At 42.5% G+C, this 15,326-nt stretch overlaps 1 protein-coding gene across 10 annotated transcripts in view; it reads left to right on the top strand.

The window, feature by feature from the left end:
* Window positions 1–15,326, top strand: part of inpp4b (inositol polyphosphate-4-phosphatase type II B) — a 100,409-nt gene that overhangs the window by 67,469 nt on the left and 17,614 nt on the right. For 8 of the 10 annotated variants that reach the window (XM_053418257.1, XM_053418256.1, XM_053418261.1 and 5 more), the window contains 4 exons: window positions 2,863–2,967; window positions 3,166–3,216; window positions 6,178–6,286; window positions 14,110–14,293. In XM_053418257.1, the coding sequence (XP_053274232.1) occupies window positions 2,863–2,967; window positions 3,166–3,216; window positions 6,178–6,286; window positions 14,110–14,293 (449 nt within the window). The remainder of the gene's footprint in view (window positions 1–2,862; window positions 2,968–3,165; window positions 3,217–6,177; window positions 6,287–14,109; window positions 14,294–15,326) is intronic. The other 2 variants (XM_053418255.1, XM_053418265.1) reach the window with 1 other exon arrangement.

A 15,326-nucleotide genomic window follows, 5' to 3' on the forward strand; every position in this document is an offset into this window, starting at 1 on the left:
GAGGCCTTTGAAAGCATAGGACATTGGTTGTTGGCCCCTCTGAAGGAATCAAAAGGAGCTCAGGGCAAAAGAATCGACGGCAAAGATTAAGAGATGAGATGCAGGCCAGATGTTGGTCAGCACTGCTGGCACCCGGCCCCTCTGTCACACAGCCAGCCCACCTGGGCAGACAGATGGGGATCTGATACGGTTAATTCATCTAACCTACAACAATCACTGGCTCGATTAGCCTGGTCCCCCGAGCTCTGCGGCCAACGGGGAGACCCCACTGAGCAGGGATGGCGGCTCAGCTACTGACTGGGATATAAGCCGTTGGAAATAAATGTGTGTGGAAGTGAACTTACAAGACCAGTTTTATTTCGAACTGGGTGAAGAAAGTTGCACAAGCCGTATAGACCAAGATCTTTATAAGCATGTTGGTAATGTGACTGTGAGCATGTCAGCAAGCTGATGTTAGCATTGAACTCAAAGACCACTGTGCCTCATAGCTGCTAGCATGGCTGCAGACTCGGTGTCGTGTTGAGAAAATGATTACATCACTTAACCACGGGGACCTCTCACAGTTTGCATGTCTCGACCTTGGCAGTCAACTTGTCGACATCTAGTGGACACCAGACATGCTCTTAAAACAAAGGGTTGCTTGAGACCGTATGAATTATTAAATGTCTTAATGTGTGTCTGCATCTAATATTCATTTCTACAAGTGGAGCTTATCTGTAGGATGTATTTATTTGATTTGTACGATATCTAACTTAAATGTGAGTTGCACTAGTTATTTAACTTAACTTTTCATCTGCAAGAGAGGACACAGTACATAGCTACACACAGCAGTACATTACACCCAGACCAATCAAAGGATGTGTCAGTCTTCACTGTAGTTTCTCCACAGATTGTTCCTCCTGTGTTTAGAAACAGCATCTGTTTACTTTTGTGCTTTAATAAATTGAGGCAAATCTGTTGCCGCCATAGTGAGAAGACATGATTGATTTTCAGTGCCTGAAAATAATAAGCCACGTCGCTGTCAGCTTCCGCTGAGTCAGAAGTATTATCCATTTCTGAGGTAACACATTTCAGCTTGAGTGGGTCAGTGGTTTCAGCATTATGTAGAGTTATGGGGGTGCAGTGGATTTGTTTGTTCAACCTGCCAAACGGTGTTAAAATCTGTGACAGGTCCCAGGTTTTCTCTTCGGCTGCCACACTGCTTTGTTTCCTCTGGAGTATTTTATGATCCGTCAGAAAAGAGTCTGTGTTTAGCTCTGTTAAATTCAGCACATGTCCGATGGACAAGCTTGAAACCATGGCTTCTAAAAGGCTGTTACATATGAGCTGCTAATAATATTAAAAGTCCTAATATTACGAAGGGTTGGTTGAGACAAGACGACAGATTGAAGCTGCCTCACGTCTAAAAACCTTCAGATTGGGGTTTGGTTGATTGTCTCTGTATGTTGGTCCTCTGATGGATGGATGAAATAAGTTCCTTATGAAGGACAAATGCGACTTCTCAAGCATTTACTTCCATTACACTCATTTACTGTAGTTGTTACAGTGTAGTATGGATTTAGTTAATTGCATCATGAATGTTGCTCTTTAATATCTCCTGTGACTTGACACATACAAGCTGCACATTATGAAACTTGCTCTGGATCCGTTCTTGTTGGTTTTGGAAATTATTTGCAACATGGGCTGAATTCCTTTGAGAGGAAATCCAAAGTCGTGTGTCTTCAGGGGATTTCATTCTAAAGTTTAAATGCCAAATGAGATTAAACTCTGTAATAAGATAACTTTGGGCTGTTCTGTACCTGTTCTGAATACTTTCATTTAAGTGAATTATGCGATCAACACCCCTCTGTGTCTCGGCTGTTCTTGGAAGCTTAGCCTCGTCTCACAGAGGCTCATCAGCCCCTATTTTACATATTTGAGATCGAGGCAGCCAACGTGGAGAGTCAGATTGTGATTTTGAGCTTAACTGTAAGCCACAAACAAAGAGTATCGTTTGGCAGAATTTTTTAATTGGATGTTTTTTAGCTGCAGAGGGCATAAAATCCTCCGCTTAAAGGATTACTCTGCACATTAGTAGATGTTACCAGCAGCTGATTGAAAACGAGTTACTTTCCAGATTCTTGTTCGTCTCTAATTGATACTTTCTCTACCTGATATATGGAGCTGTGTGTTAAGTGATCGCACTCGAATGGCTTGGAGGTTCCATCACAACGCTAATTTACAGCAGAGAATCATTTGTACTTGGTGTAATCTGTGACATTTTCCACTACAGTTCTTCTTTCTGTTTGAAAATGGCTTGGATTCTACTAATTTGAAACATGGTTGTACTCTTTATTCAGCATGTACTTATTAGGCGACCACAAACTGGAGGCAAATCAAATCCTCATTAGATTTTGTACTTTCCTTTTCCACATTTTACTTTGAATATTGTAGCAATAAAGTGGAAAAAAAAACTCCCCATCCCCGCAATATATAATTGAATCCACACTCCGGCTACTTCTACACCTTTTAAATGGGTTTTAATTTGGTGCTTTTGTTTAACATGTATCGCCGTTTGTCAGTTCTTTATTTGAGGGACCTCAAGTCATTTATTTGCGCAAGGGTTTTCTTTTCACGGGGAAATCAAAGAGAACGTTTGGACATCAGCCCATTTTTTAATGTTTGTTAATCTACTTCTGTCTCTTTGTTCCTCTATTCATAAGCACATTACCAGGATAATAGAGAGAAAAGCTATATAAAGCAGATGCCGAGAGCTTTCGGTGACACAAGCGGCTATAATGGGGATGTTCCCACCTTTGAAATCTTTGCCAGCGCGGTTATGTTTCATTTGAAAATGACTGACTCAAGTCTCTTCTTTTTCAGGTCGCTCATTCAAGCCAAGCTGCTGCAAAGCCCAGAAATCTCTGGAGTTCATCCCAATAAACTTGCACACGCAGAGGATGAGGGTGACGTGCCCCAGAAAAACAGGTATTATTCTTCTGCCACCATTAGAACTGTGGATTTTCGTTTTTCCCGAAGCACCTGAACTGTTTGAGCAGAATAGTCTGTCCACTTGTAACCTAAACAGCTGCCGCAACATACAACACACACACACTTCTGTGAGCTGAGGCTGCTGTGCTTGTCTCCTTCTGTTATCTCTCTATGTCTGACTTCTCCGTCTGTCAGGGATCCTCAGCAGGCTCAGACAGGGTGCTTCGTCCTCACCCAGGCTCAAAGGTGAGAATCTGCTTGCCCGGGGAAGGATGGCCAAAAACAAAAAACGCTAATGAAGCCCTCTGCGTTTCTCCAGAGAGTACGACCAGGCTGTCCCCTGCACTGCCGCTCTCTGGCTGGCACAGCCTCTTATTGTCCTGGAACTGTCTCGGTGTATGAAAGCCACTAACTGCTTCCTCGCTACGTGTGCGAGTGGGCTCCATTTCCACTGTGCACTCGATGATTGATGGGAACTTATAGAGTGACAAACGTTGACATAAACTGTGGTTCTCTCAGTGAAGACATCAGGGATGACAGATGAGATAAGTCAAATCAAGCTCCGGTTTCACACTGTCAACGCAGAGAAGGTGGAAACCACAAGATAAACAAGCCTTAAAGAAGAGTTTGTAAATGAATGGATTGACACACTCACATTAACCCTCTGTGGCTCCGGTCCACACCTCGTCTCAAACCCAGGCGGTGACACTTTATCTGTCCGTGTGAGAACACTACACTACAACAGCAGTACCTGGAGTTACACATCTGAAGGACACACACTGACACTACACTTCCCCCTTGTCTTACAGCCTCTATCGTTCTACAACTATAGAAGATGTATATAAATATGTTAATTATTTACTGAATCCATATTTTCTTAGCTACACATTGGTGGTAGCAGCAACTGGCGAAAAAAGCCTACCCCTTTATGAAACCAGATTTATATCTATCTGATCCTTCCACCAATTGTTGTGGAAATCTTTCTGTACTTTTTCCATAATCCTGGAGAAAGAAACATTCAAACAAACAAACGGACAGGGTGGAAATCATAAACATCAGACACTCAGTTGGCAGTTTATTAGGTACACCTAGCTAAGACTAATGCAGATTTAGAGAGGTGTTGTCAATCTGACTGCGTTTGCTGTTGAATCATACTGTCCCATACTGACAGGTGTTTTTACAATTTGGTCCACATAACAAGAACCTCTGTGTTAAATGATCGCTAACAAGAAGGTTGCCCCAAAATGGTCTGAGTAACACATTTACTGTGATTTGAAATGCACATGAAACAAATGATTGCAATCAGTCAGGCCCAGGAAACACCATCCAGCTCCTTCATGCAGCCGAGTCTCAGCTTCCAGCCGTAGTCAATTGCCCTATTGTTCCATTTGATTTTTCTGAAGTGATGCATTTCCTTGAGTTTGGCTATGCAATCCACTCGACAACACTGAACCATTCATTTTCATTTGTTTCTATTGATCATCCAACTAGTAAAGGATATTAGATTATAAAATCCACTTTGAGCCCAGTGTTCATTTCTTTTGCTGGGAACGGCTGAATTCGATCTTTAAAATGACATCTGCAAAACTATTTCCAGCCTGAAAAGCTTAGCTCAACAGAGTTGAACAGAAAGCATTGTTCTGCACTCATTTGGGTCAAGTAAAATGATGGGGTGTCCTTGTTAAAGGGGGTTAAGTGTGAATTATAACCAGTCCTTCTGACTTAAGACTGTCCTCTCTGTCCTCGAACGGCTTCCGCTGCTGATTGATTGAGGAAAGGATGGCGTGAGAGGAAGAGCAGGCAAATCAAGCACAAATTGGTCATTGTGCTTCTGAAGCTCACCATTGTATTCCAGTGCACTTCTGCTGGGGGAGAAGCAATTAAGGGAGCTTGGACGTCAGAAAACTCCAGGGGACAAACGTGTGTCGGACAAGGGGCCTCGTGGCAAGGCACAGGGATAATTAATGGTAGGAGCAGTGGATAGTAGCCAAGCCCCAACATCATACCTCGTTTGGTCCATTGTGGTGTTGTTAAGGGATTGGAAGTTGTTAGTCACATCATTCACTTCTCTGTGGCAACACTCAGAGCTTTGTTGTGTCATTAATTTCAATTTCTCAACTGTGTATTCCTGGCTGGTGGTCAGAGCTGTGCACTGTTGCTTTCCCCGGGGGTGTTCATTACCAGACCTGGCCCTACACCACACCAAAACCTTCACCAGCTCATTTCCCTGTCCACCCCCAAGCCCCCCTCCACTGTTTCTCTGATTAAATTGTCAGCTCCATCCATTACTCATTTAAAACCAGGCCTGTTGTAAGCGGCCCCGGTGCCTGCCTCGCTGTCTGTGGAGTGTTTATTTACTTTTGATGCCAATGTGCAAAATGGGATGAAGTGCTGTGACATTGGACGTCCTTGTGGTTCGACACGGGGCCAGCGCTGCATTAAGACCAGTAGATGGCTGGAGAGAGGACTGGTAATAAATGAAAAACAATAAATGCACAATATGAGTCAACCACAACAATGCACGACTAAAAGCAAATACACTAGTGAGGTGCAGAATGATGTCATGCTTCTAGTGTGCTTTCAGATGGTATATCTGTTGTGCATAAAACCATTTGTGTGTGTGTGTGTGTGTGTGTGTGTTAAAGTATGGTGTTCAGCCTCACACAAATTAAACACATCAACCTAAACCAATAAAATAAACGTGCATAAAGAAAAATAATAATATTCATACATATCCATATAAAACGCACAGACACACAGTGCTGCATTATCATATTTATATATTAATTAAATAACAATATACGATACATCACTTCATCTCTTTTAAAAAGTACTCCTACCGAAGAGCTTTTACTTGATTAATTTTCTCATCCTCTTTCTTGGCCATTTATTTTAGATGATCATACATTATTTTGTCTTTGGTTTTTGCGATTTTGTTTTCTTTTGTCTTTGATTTATATGTTATTGTTTTATTTTGCCTGTTTTCCTTTTTCTTCTTTGTCTTCTTTGTGAAGCACATGTTTGAAATTGTACTGACTAGTTGTTAGTATTATGACATCAAAGAAATCATTGAAAGTGAATCTTTATTATCCAAAATTACAAATTGAGATTCATTATTCACACCTTAAGGTCGTCCCTTGCAGTCAGTGTTTACAAGGTCCATGTCTGTATTCAAACTGTTATCCACTCTGTTTTCTGTCTTTGCAGATGCATTCTATGACATTGTCACCGTCGGTGCCCCTGCAGCCCATTTCCAGGGCTTCAAGTGTGGTGGTCTGCAGCGTCTGCTCAGCAGATATGAAGCAGAGAAAAAGAGGTAGGTGGAAAAGCACCTTGCAAACCTTCACAGCATGAAGACATGGTGTTTAGAAGGAATGGGGGATTTAATACAGGACACATGCTGAGGTGGAAACAGGCTTGTATTGTCAGATGAATTTAACTTGCCTATAATTTGTAGTGACAGACAAATTTGTCCCTGGCCAATGGACTTGAATTTCCAAGCTTTATACAGTTACTTACAGCCGAGCCGTGCTGAATTTAGAATTGAACTCCTCTGCGTCTGACAGCTCAATTTGACTGGAGGCAACAGGCTTGATGGAAAAGGTTTGCCGAGTTCTCCTGCTCTGGTTCTCTCCCTGGCAATCTTTCTCTACTCGCTCCTCAAGCTGTAAGTTAACTAGATGTACAAGATGTGTGGAGAGCACCTCGATAACAATCTATAATCAGTGACTGTCAAATTAATCCACAATAAGCAATGAGGTGCTGTTCGGATGCAACAGGCACTAAGAAATACGAGCACATTACTCCTGTACTCGCCAACCTGCCTTGATTTCAAAATTCCACTCATCAATTTCAAAGCAAAAAAATGTCCTCAATTCAAACGACATCAAGGACGTATCACTCTCCTCTGTGCCTGGGTGTTCATTCAGATCAGTGGATGTAGCTCTGCTGGTTACTCACAGATCATAGCTGGTGACTGAGGGCGACCAGAGACTGAAACTGTGGAACAGCTTAATTTATTGAGGCCAGACAGGCAACACTGTTTGTCTTTAAAATCTCTAATTGCAACATTTTTAGTTACCAAGCTTTGAAGAATGTTTGATGCAGATGTTAGATCATGTACTGATTATCTCTCTCTTTAACTACTAAATGAAAAGTAGATCAATTAGCCCACTAGTCTAAAAGGCTTCCTCCCTAGATTCCAAAAGTTTGGTTAATTGGATATTGACCTTAGTTGATAAATGTGAGTGTCTACATGTTGGCACTGTGATACAGTTCACCGGTGGCCTGTCCAGGGTGCACCCCCACTTCTCGCCCAGTATCAACAATGCCCCCCGCATCCCTCAAAGGATAAGCAGTACATTAAATGAATGAATTGGCATCATTATTTAAAAAAAATTATATATTATTATTTTAAATTTAAATTTAAATTCACATAGAACTAATGTTGGGTAATATAAGTCTTATCCCTGCTCAGACCAAACTAGTCAGTTTACACACACACACACACACACTTGCAGTAACACAAAGTGCACAGTGCAGCAGTGTATCCTCTACATTTTGCTGTCTTTCCTATTTTTGATGCAGGATTGACGTACATGTCGCTTGAGTTCAGTATGTGGTCACTTGAGTGATGCCAGAAGAAATGAAGGGTGATATATTTTTTTTCCCAAAAGCTCCCCATAGAGTGCAAAGTCATTACAGACCATGCCAGATCCAATTAGTTACAGAGTTTGCAGCTCAAGAAAGAGGAGAAGATGAAGAGGGGCCGAGGTGTGACTACAAAATGGATAAATTGATGGGAAATAGTTGGGGGCCTGTGCTGATAATAAAAACAATGACAGGACTTCTTTACGCTAAAGTGCACAAGTGAATTTGCCGAAGATGGTCAGTTTTATCTGCTAGCCTGAGCTGTGATAAGGTTAGCGTATTTTTTGAGAGTCCACTGAAGTGAAATAATTTTCTCTGAATAAAAGATTAGACTTCAGAAAGAATTCACTGGGGAGACAGAGCTTTTTGTTTCATATTTGACTTAGCTAATCACTCACTGTAGCTTAAATTTTCCAATTTTCCGCCTGGCTAACTGACTACTGCCCACGCTGAGCCTTATCCATGTTTGACCTGGAATGCAGTCGTTTGTCAGTCATAGTCAGAAGTAGAACTGGGGTTTCTCTGTGAATTCAGAGTGGCCATTGTAATGAAGGCGCGTGTTTACTTTCAATTAAGCTTAATGGTTTAATTTGCTTTTTATTACAAATGCACCAAACGTTTGAACAAATATTTAGCCTGGAAGGACCTGATGGGTTTCTTCCTTCTTCGTTATGTGTGAATGTGAAGTGCTTTAGTCATGTGTCCAAGTCCAGCTGAGAGTCACCTAATTGCACTGCAAGTCAGCCTATTTCTGCACTGCAAAGATCCTCTCTCTACCACACACACACACACACACACACACACACTGACGTTCATACTTCTCCCTGTTTGCCTCCTCGCCTTTCAGAAGGAACCTTTTGTAATCACATTTGATTAAAAAGGGAACAATCGGCAAGATGTGAGACCTGGCCTTTCAATGCGATATTAATTTTATCGTGGAGAAGATGGAAAAGGTTTGGAGAAGGAGAAAAAAAGCAAACCTGAGCGCAGAGGTGTTACCGGGAGGGCAGTAAAAGAGCCATTCGTCTTTGTTCCCTGGACACGAGGAGAGAGGGAGGAGGGTTCTTTCCCGATCCATTAAAAACCTGCATTGGCCAAACTTGGCAGTGACCAGAGTATGCAATGTAGTTTGTCTCTCAGGAAGGGCCAGGAAAGGGTTTAATCAATAGCTACACTTAGTATTCCTTCAGATACCCTGCACGTGTACACACAGGGCAAGAGCATTTATCTTTCATTAATGCGTACAGTCCCACTTAAATGGCTGTTTTAAAAGTCACTGGATTTTTATCCCTTTTTAATTGAACCCTATAGACATAGCTGTGGATTTGCTGAGGTGGTCTAATCTTTCATTAACAGCCTCTGCTGAATTATTTAGTTAATCTGCAGAACGATGCAACACACTTTTTGGAGGCAGATTTTATGGAACTTCAACGTCGTCCATTTTTTCTTTTCTTTTTTCAAACTTTAATTGATGGTGTGTGCTCGTCTGTGAAAAGAAGATATAGCATGTTTTGGACTTGTGTAGAGTTTTCTAGCACAATGTTGCACAGCTTTATAGGCGAGCTGTGTTGAAATGGTGCAGAAGCTGTGAAGCAGAGTTGCTCTCTGCATGTGTCTTTGAGTTCTGCACAGAGAGGAAGGACTCACTGTCATTTGGCCAGGCCTCCTGGTCAAGCTGGTTCGCCGGATGACACATTTCTGGGACACAGACTGGTTTAAACTACATCCCACACATTTAATAGAGTCTCTTGGGGCCGATGTTCAGATCTAATGTGACTCGCAGCGTGTTGTCCAACAGAATAACTTTCTCCCAGTTCTACTGTGTGGGTTTTAGGGGCGAAACATTGGCACTGGCTGGCACTCTATGCTAATGGCAAACAGCTTGTTAGTAGTTTTTGCCTTCTCTGGAATCAGCCTGCTTCAGGATCTGTGGATGATGAAGAGGGATGCTGGCAGCAGCCTTGAGGCTTATCTGGTCTCAGATCAGGGTTTCTAGCCTGTGTCTGAATCACTGAGGACAGCATTGGCTGTTTTACTGAGAGCTGACGTGAGACCAGTAGACAAATCAACAAAAGATGGGGATTGCCATTTAACAAAAATCTGGGTTAAGATTAGATCTTCCAGCATGGTTCTATGTATAAACTGTATATTTCTGCTGTGTCTGTGTGACCTGGTGTGAAAACTATGATTAGAGTGTGCTGTCTAGATGAAGAAGGGGGCTTTGGCAGTCACCTGCAGTGCTGCAGGGCTCTCTGCTGACGTAGCTGCATTTTACTCCTGCTGGCTGTCAGCGGCAGGCCACAAGCTCTTCATTAATTTCTTCTCCACTATTAATTAGCCGTGCGCTGGAGATGTCGGCTTAATTAGGCCGCTGGGTCCAGTAATTTTCTCCCTGTCATTACTGTTATAACCAATTTCTATTGATCATTTAGGAAAAGCTAGGACAAAGTTCAGCCTGGACACACTAGTTTCACTCTCCTAGACTTACCTGATTAAACTGTGCACGTGGATGGATCCTTTTTCTGGGGGGTCCAGTGTGTGAAACTTGAATTATAATAAGATGAAGACTGATAATGTCGTGAATCAACGGGCAGACGCAAGGTGCAGTCAGGTGCATCTTCTGTAGAGGGAGCGGCGGCCACCTCCTTTGTTTTTATGGCCAGAGGCACACGATGCACTCGGGGCGCAAACAGAAACGAGGTGGGATTAAGAAGAATCCATTATCATACATTATCAGCAAGTGTGTTGGAGTCTGGCAGCAGTTCTTCCTAAAAGCATTTCTCTCCCAACAATGATGTACTGGCCCCATGTAATGGAGTCCGGAGGAGCTTCACCTAAAAGGAAAGTAATACTCTCTCACAAGAGTTGCAACTGAAAATCCAGTATCAGCCAAAAAGATGACTCTAAGGTCACACAAATTGAAATATTGCTTCTGATCATGAAAATCCAGTGGCCTCCATTGTTTCTGTCAGCGGCTGCATTTAATTAGCTCACATGCAGCCGAAATGTCACCGCTGCCAAGGCCTTCACACGTCTCTGCAAACTGGAAATTACTCTAATGAAACTGGACGTGAGCCACAAATACAGTTACTGGGGTTTTTATAAGAAGATGATATTTCAATCACGCCGCCTAAATTGAACCAGCACATTTATATGACCGGTCATGATTCCACTGCATGGCTTCATGTCCCAGCCATGTTTCCTCTCTGCAGCGCTCTGCTTGTCGATCTGAAACATGTGAAGCTGAAGTTTGGCAACGTGACACCCTCAGATGGAAAACAATCCTGACACATGCAGATGGTTCAATGGGGAGTTGATCAGCTCAAAGTGGAGACCTGCATCCTGGCATTAGAAGCATAACTGGAGTATGATTTCTTTGTCTGTGTAATTGGATGTATTTTATGATGGAAAAAGTGGGAAGAAAAAATATGAATAGAAAGAGTTTGTGTGTTTTAAAAGTATCCTGCATGTAGAGCGCGCTGGGCAAGCAGGTGGCGGTGGTTAGATGTTGGTCGCTATTTACAGGGATAATGAGTCCTAATATATAATTTATATATACTGTGTAATGGAGTCTGCACACGAGCCTCTTTCATCAACTGTAGCTCTAACTTGGGAGTCGACCTAAACACGATTGGTGGGCACATTAGAAAGAGCTCGACTCGTGGTGTGTGTGCGTGCATGTTCATGTTGGATCATTGGTCGTTATCCGGCAGTGAAATTGAGCCTGTGCATCACTTGTCGATGGTTAAAACTCTCAGAGGACAAACTTAGCAGTCTGATGTGATGTTCCTTAGTTTGTCCTTTCAGGGGGAAACAACAAAACTGTTGAAATCCTCTTCTACTCCGTTGTATAGAAATGTAAAACTATGAGCCTCTGAGGGCTGTAGACACACACAGTGCATAAATATTCACAAACAACGCGCAGACACAAAATTGCCTTACATTCAAATTATGAATATCAGTCAACATTCATATACTGTGTACATCAGTTGTGCACAATAAAAACAAAGCATCGTCTAGTACAATAAGAGAGAATTCCCATTGCCACTTCAAGTGCCGTTATTAGGAGCCTCTGTGTCAGCAAACTTGGAATCTGAGTACAAATTGTCTTTTCAAAAAAAAAAAATTCATTTTCTTTGTCATTATTATGGATAATATCACTCAGAATTGTCTTATCGATTGGCAACTGCCTACGAACAAGTAATGTTTCCAGATTGCAACGTTAAAAAATGTGCCTGCTTTCAAACTACAAACAGTAAAGAAGTAAAGAAATGTCGGAGGGATTTTATGAATTCAGGTGTGATGCGAGTCAGTTCTAGACCTTGACACATTGGGATGACTTTCTACTTGTGTACATATTTATTAATAGATGAAGAAGCAATTTCTGAATTTTCAATCACACCCTGTCTTTCACATCATCAATAAAACATTCATATTTTAGCTCCAGGTGATGTTTATTCCAGCACTGTTGGTACTGGTTTTATATTCTGCGTTTTGTCCAGCCCCTTGTTTTATTGGCGTCATGTTTTTTTTTTAACTTGGCACTGAGTGCTTACCATTTGCATACGGGATGGGAATGCCAAGGTTGAAATGACAAGCAGATCCTCGGGTGCAACATCAGCTTTTGTTTTTCACACATTTCTGCTGTTTTACCTTTGCACGGTTCGCCGTCTCGGCTGACCCTGTTTCGACTGACAGCATTGCTGATGAGGCAATTAAAGTTCCTCGCCGTAGCCAGCCTTAGCGGGGATCAATTCTGTCCTCTAGCATCAGGTGGCAGGTCCCTGCATTCATTACTGCCTGCATAGTCTCCCTAATGGGATTGGATTTGTACTTATGAGTCAACAGGGCTGTTATTGAATCTCAGTTGCCGAAGCAATTCCCCTCTTCCAACAACAACTTCTTCTTCTCCTTTGCCTCGTTTTCTGGAGTAGCTCCATTGTTGCGGCCCTGGAGGAATTTTCTTCTTCCTCTTTAGTTCTGCATAATGTAGTAGGACGAATGTAAGCTCACAGGGAATTAAAGACTTCACTTTGCTGCGGTAGATTATTTAATTTTGGACTGCGCTGTGGTTTAGTATTTGAAGGTGTATGGTTATGGAGGGTGTAATAACAGAGGTTTAACAGGTAGAAATATTGATGTTCTGTGGCGCGTATCGAGCGTTGTTTGCCCTGTGTCTCCCCCTCACTTATTGAGTCCTTTCATTCGCTCTGAGCTTGTGGGTGGTCGTCCTCCAGGGGTCTCATTAGCTGTAATGTCAAGGCCAAGATTTGAAAGTTAGCCAGTCAAAGACATAGTTAGTTGCTTGTTCCGACTTACGCCTAATTTCCAAAGACCTTCAGATTTTCACACTTATTGATACATCAGGTGGAGCTGTTCCCCACCGGACGACTTCTAACGAAGCTCTTTCTCTCCCTCCCTGTAAAGTATTCAGAGCACTACAGAGTTCTGTATAACGCCAGCCTTTTGTGCGTGCCCTTCCCTTCCTCTGTCTCGCTCTCTCTCAGTGTCTCTCTCTGTCTTATGTCAATTATGCCTCAGGATCTGGCTCTGGGGTCTGGCCTACATAGAGGCTTGTGGAGTTGACTCTAAACTACCTGGGAGGCTTGCAAATGACTGCCTCGCCCCACGCTATGTCTGACGGCAGGAAGTCGGCGGAAACTCATTGAAAGTCACTGGAACTTTACCCGAGGAGAATGTTGGATTGGAGTGATTTGCCCCCGGATTCTAGAAAGTGACAAAAGGTGTTTTTGTGTGGGATTAAATTGCAGCCTCCCAACGAAGAAGAGATAAAAAATTCATAAGGAGGGAAATAATGGATTGGCTATGGACTGCAGGACCAATTTAACAGTTCACACAGAGCAACTGGAGAGCGCTGCTGCTGGACACTTTCAAGGCAGCAGAGAAATGAAAGTTATGCATCATAATGTAATGTTTATAGTCTGGAAAGGTCCATTATTCACCTGTACGTCAATACTCAATCTCAACACCTTGAGTTTCCCTTTGAATACATCTTTAGAAAAGGTTTTTGATTGGAAAAGACTTGATGTAAAGCTTTTCTACTTCTGTTTATTAGCCACGATTCCTATTTCTATGTATTCAGACAGAGATTTCTGGAATTAATTGATAGATTAGATTCATTAGATTAGATGGATTACACCTCAAAGGAAATACCATTTGGGATTCCTTTGTTTCTCGGCCTCCAGATGCTGCAGTAGCCTGTCTGACATCGAATAAATATCTTCCTACTTCCCTAGTTTTGGCACGTGCCTGAAGAAAGTGGACACTGAGCAAAAACCAAACGAATGGGGATAGTTTCTATCCATGCAGCTACAATTCCATTACAAACAACTGTGTCCCAGTCGGGCCACTTTCATTTCTACTCTTAAAAGTGATACACAGCCCCTGCATCCAGCCCCTGTCCGTGCAGCCGTGGCTAAATCTGTCAAATCTGAATCGATGTTTTCTTTTCTTTTTCCCGCCTCGCAGCTTCAGCACTGCCTACCAGTGTATCTACTACTCACCAGAGCACACAGCCAAAGCTCAGGAGGTACTCAGCACCATGAGCCTCCTCCAGCCCCTCATCACGAGCTCAGCGGACCAGCTCCTCCAGGCTGCCCAGGAGCGCTCTTCAACTGGACTAAAGGATGTGCTCAAGAAGCTTTCTGACAAGGTGAGGCAACCCCCAATCCTCCAGCCCTGCTCCCTTCCATTGGAACTGTCCATTTGTTCCTACTTTGTTTTAAAACACCACTTTTATTCCTGGATACAAAACCAAACACTTAAAGGTTATACCTCAGCCTGAAAAGCCTTTTAATTTTAAGTTTAATTAAACCAATATTCATCCAAATACAACTTAATTATTTGTGTAGGTGCTCTGCAATACTGTTGAGGTGGATGTATTGTTTTAGATTTCAGACTCAAGGTTCCCCCTCCCGAAGGAGTTTCCGTCTGAGAGTGATTTGGTACCAGCTCTGGTAAAATCCCTGCAAAATTAATAAACTCTAAATAACTTAACAACCTTTAAACCAAGCAGTTGCTTTGATATAGTCGCACAACCACACTGAACAGACAACGCCAGGAAAAAAAAAGTATCTCATCATAAAAACACCAAACTAACAAAAGTTAATAGCAACATGGACGTTTACGGCGTCGAGGCGTGTTTATCAGTATAATTAATGAATTACATCTGGTGCTGTCAGATTGCAATCTGCTGTGGGAGACATTGTTTTCTTTTTGCCACAGTGGAATACAGCCCAATCAGTCCGCTTAATTGGTACATCCACTCTGTCACCGCTTCCTCTCATCGTTGATTAGACACACGCACGTCGGCCAAGTAAACCCCCGGCCTGGTCAGCACAAGCAGCGCTGCTCTCTGATTAAAATCTGCTGTTATGATGTGTGTAGGTGAGCTGGTGTTCAATGTCATCACTCCTTCAAACTCTTAAGCCTCCAAATCATCAACAGCTTCTCATGATTCATGTCAGCGTTTCCCTCTGCACATCTGCTCGTCTGTCACAGAAATCTTTTTTTTTATAGACACACAAATTACCTGTCTGCACCCCCCCCCCCCCACACACACACACACACACAGACTCACTTGATAGCTTGTTCGCAGGTGTACATACCTGTTTACATACATTGTGTAACTACATGATCGAATAGACGGACTTCATCATAGTTTCATCACAGTGTTATGCTGCAGT

This window comes from Pleuronectes platessa, chromosome 3, assembly GCF_947347685.1.
Source record: "Pleuronectes platessa chromosome 3, fPlePla1.1, whole genome shotgun sequence".
Lineage (NCBI taxonomy): Eukaryota > Metazoa > Chordata > Actinopteri > Pleuronectiformes > Pleuronectidae > Pleuronectes > Pleuronectes platessa.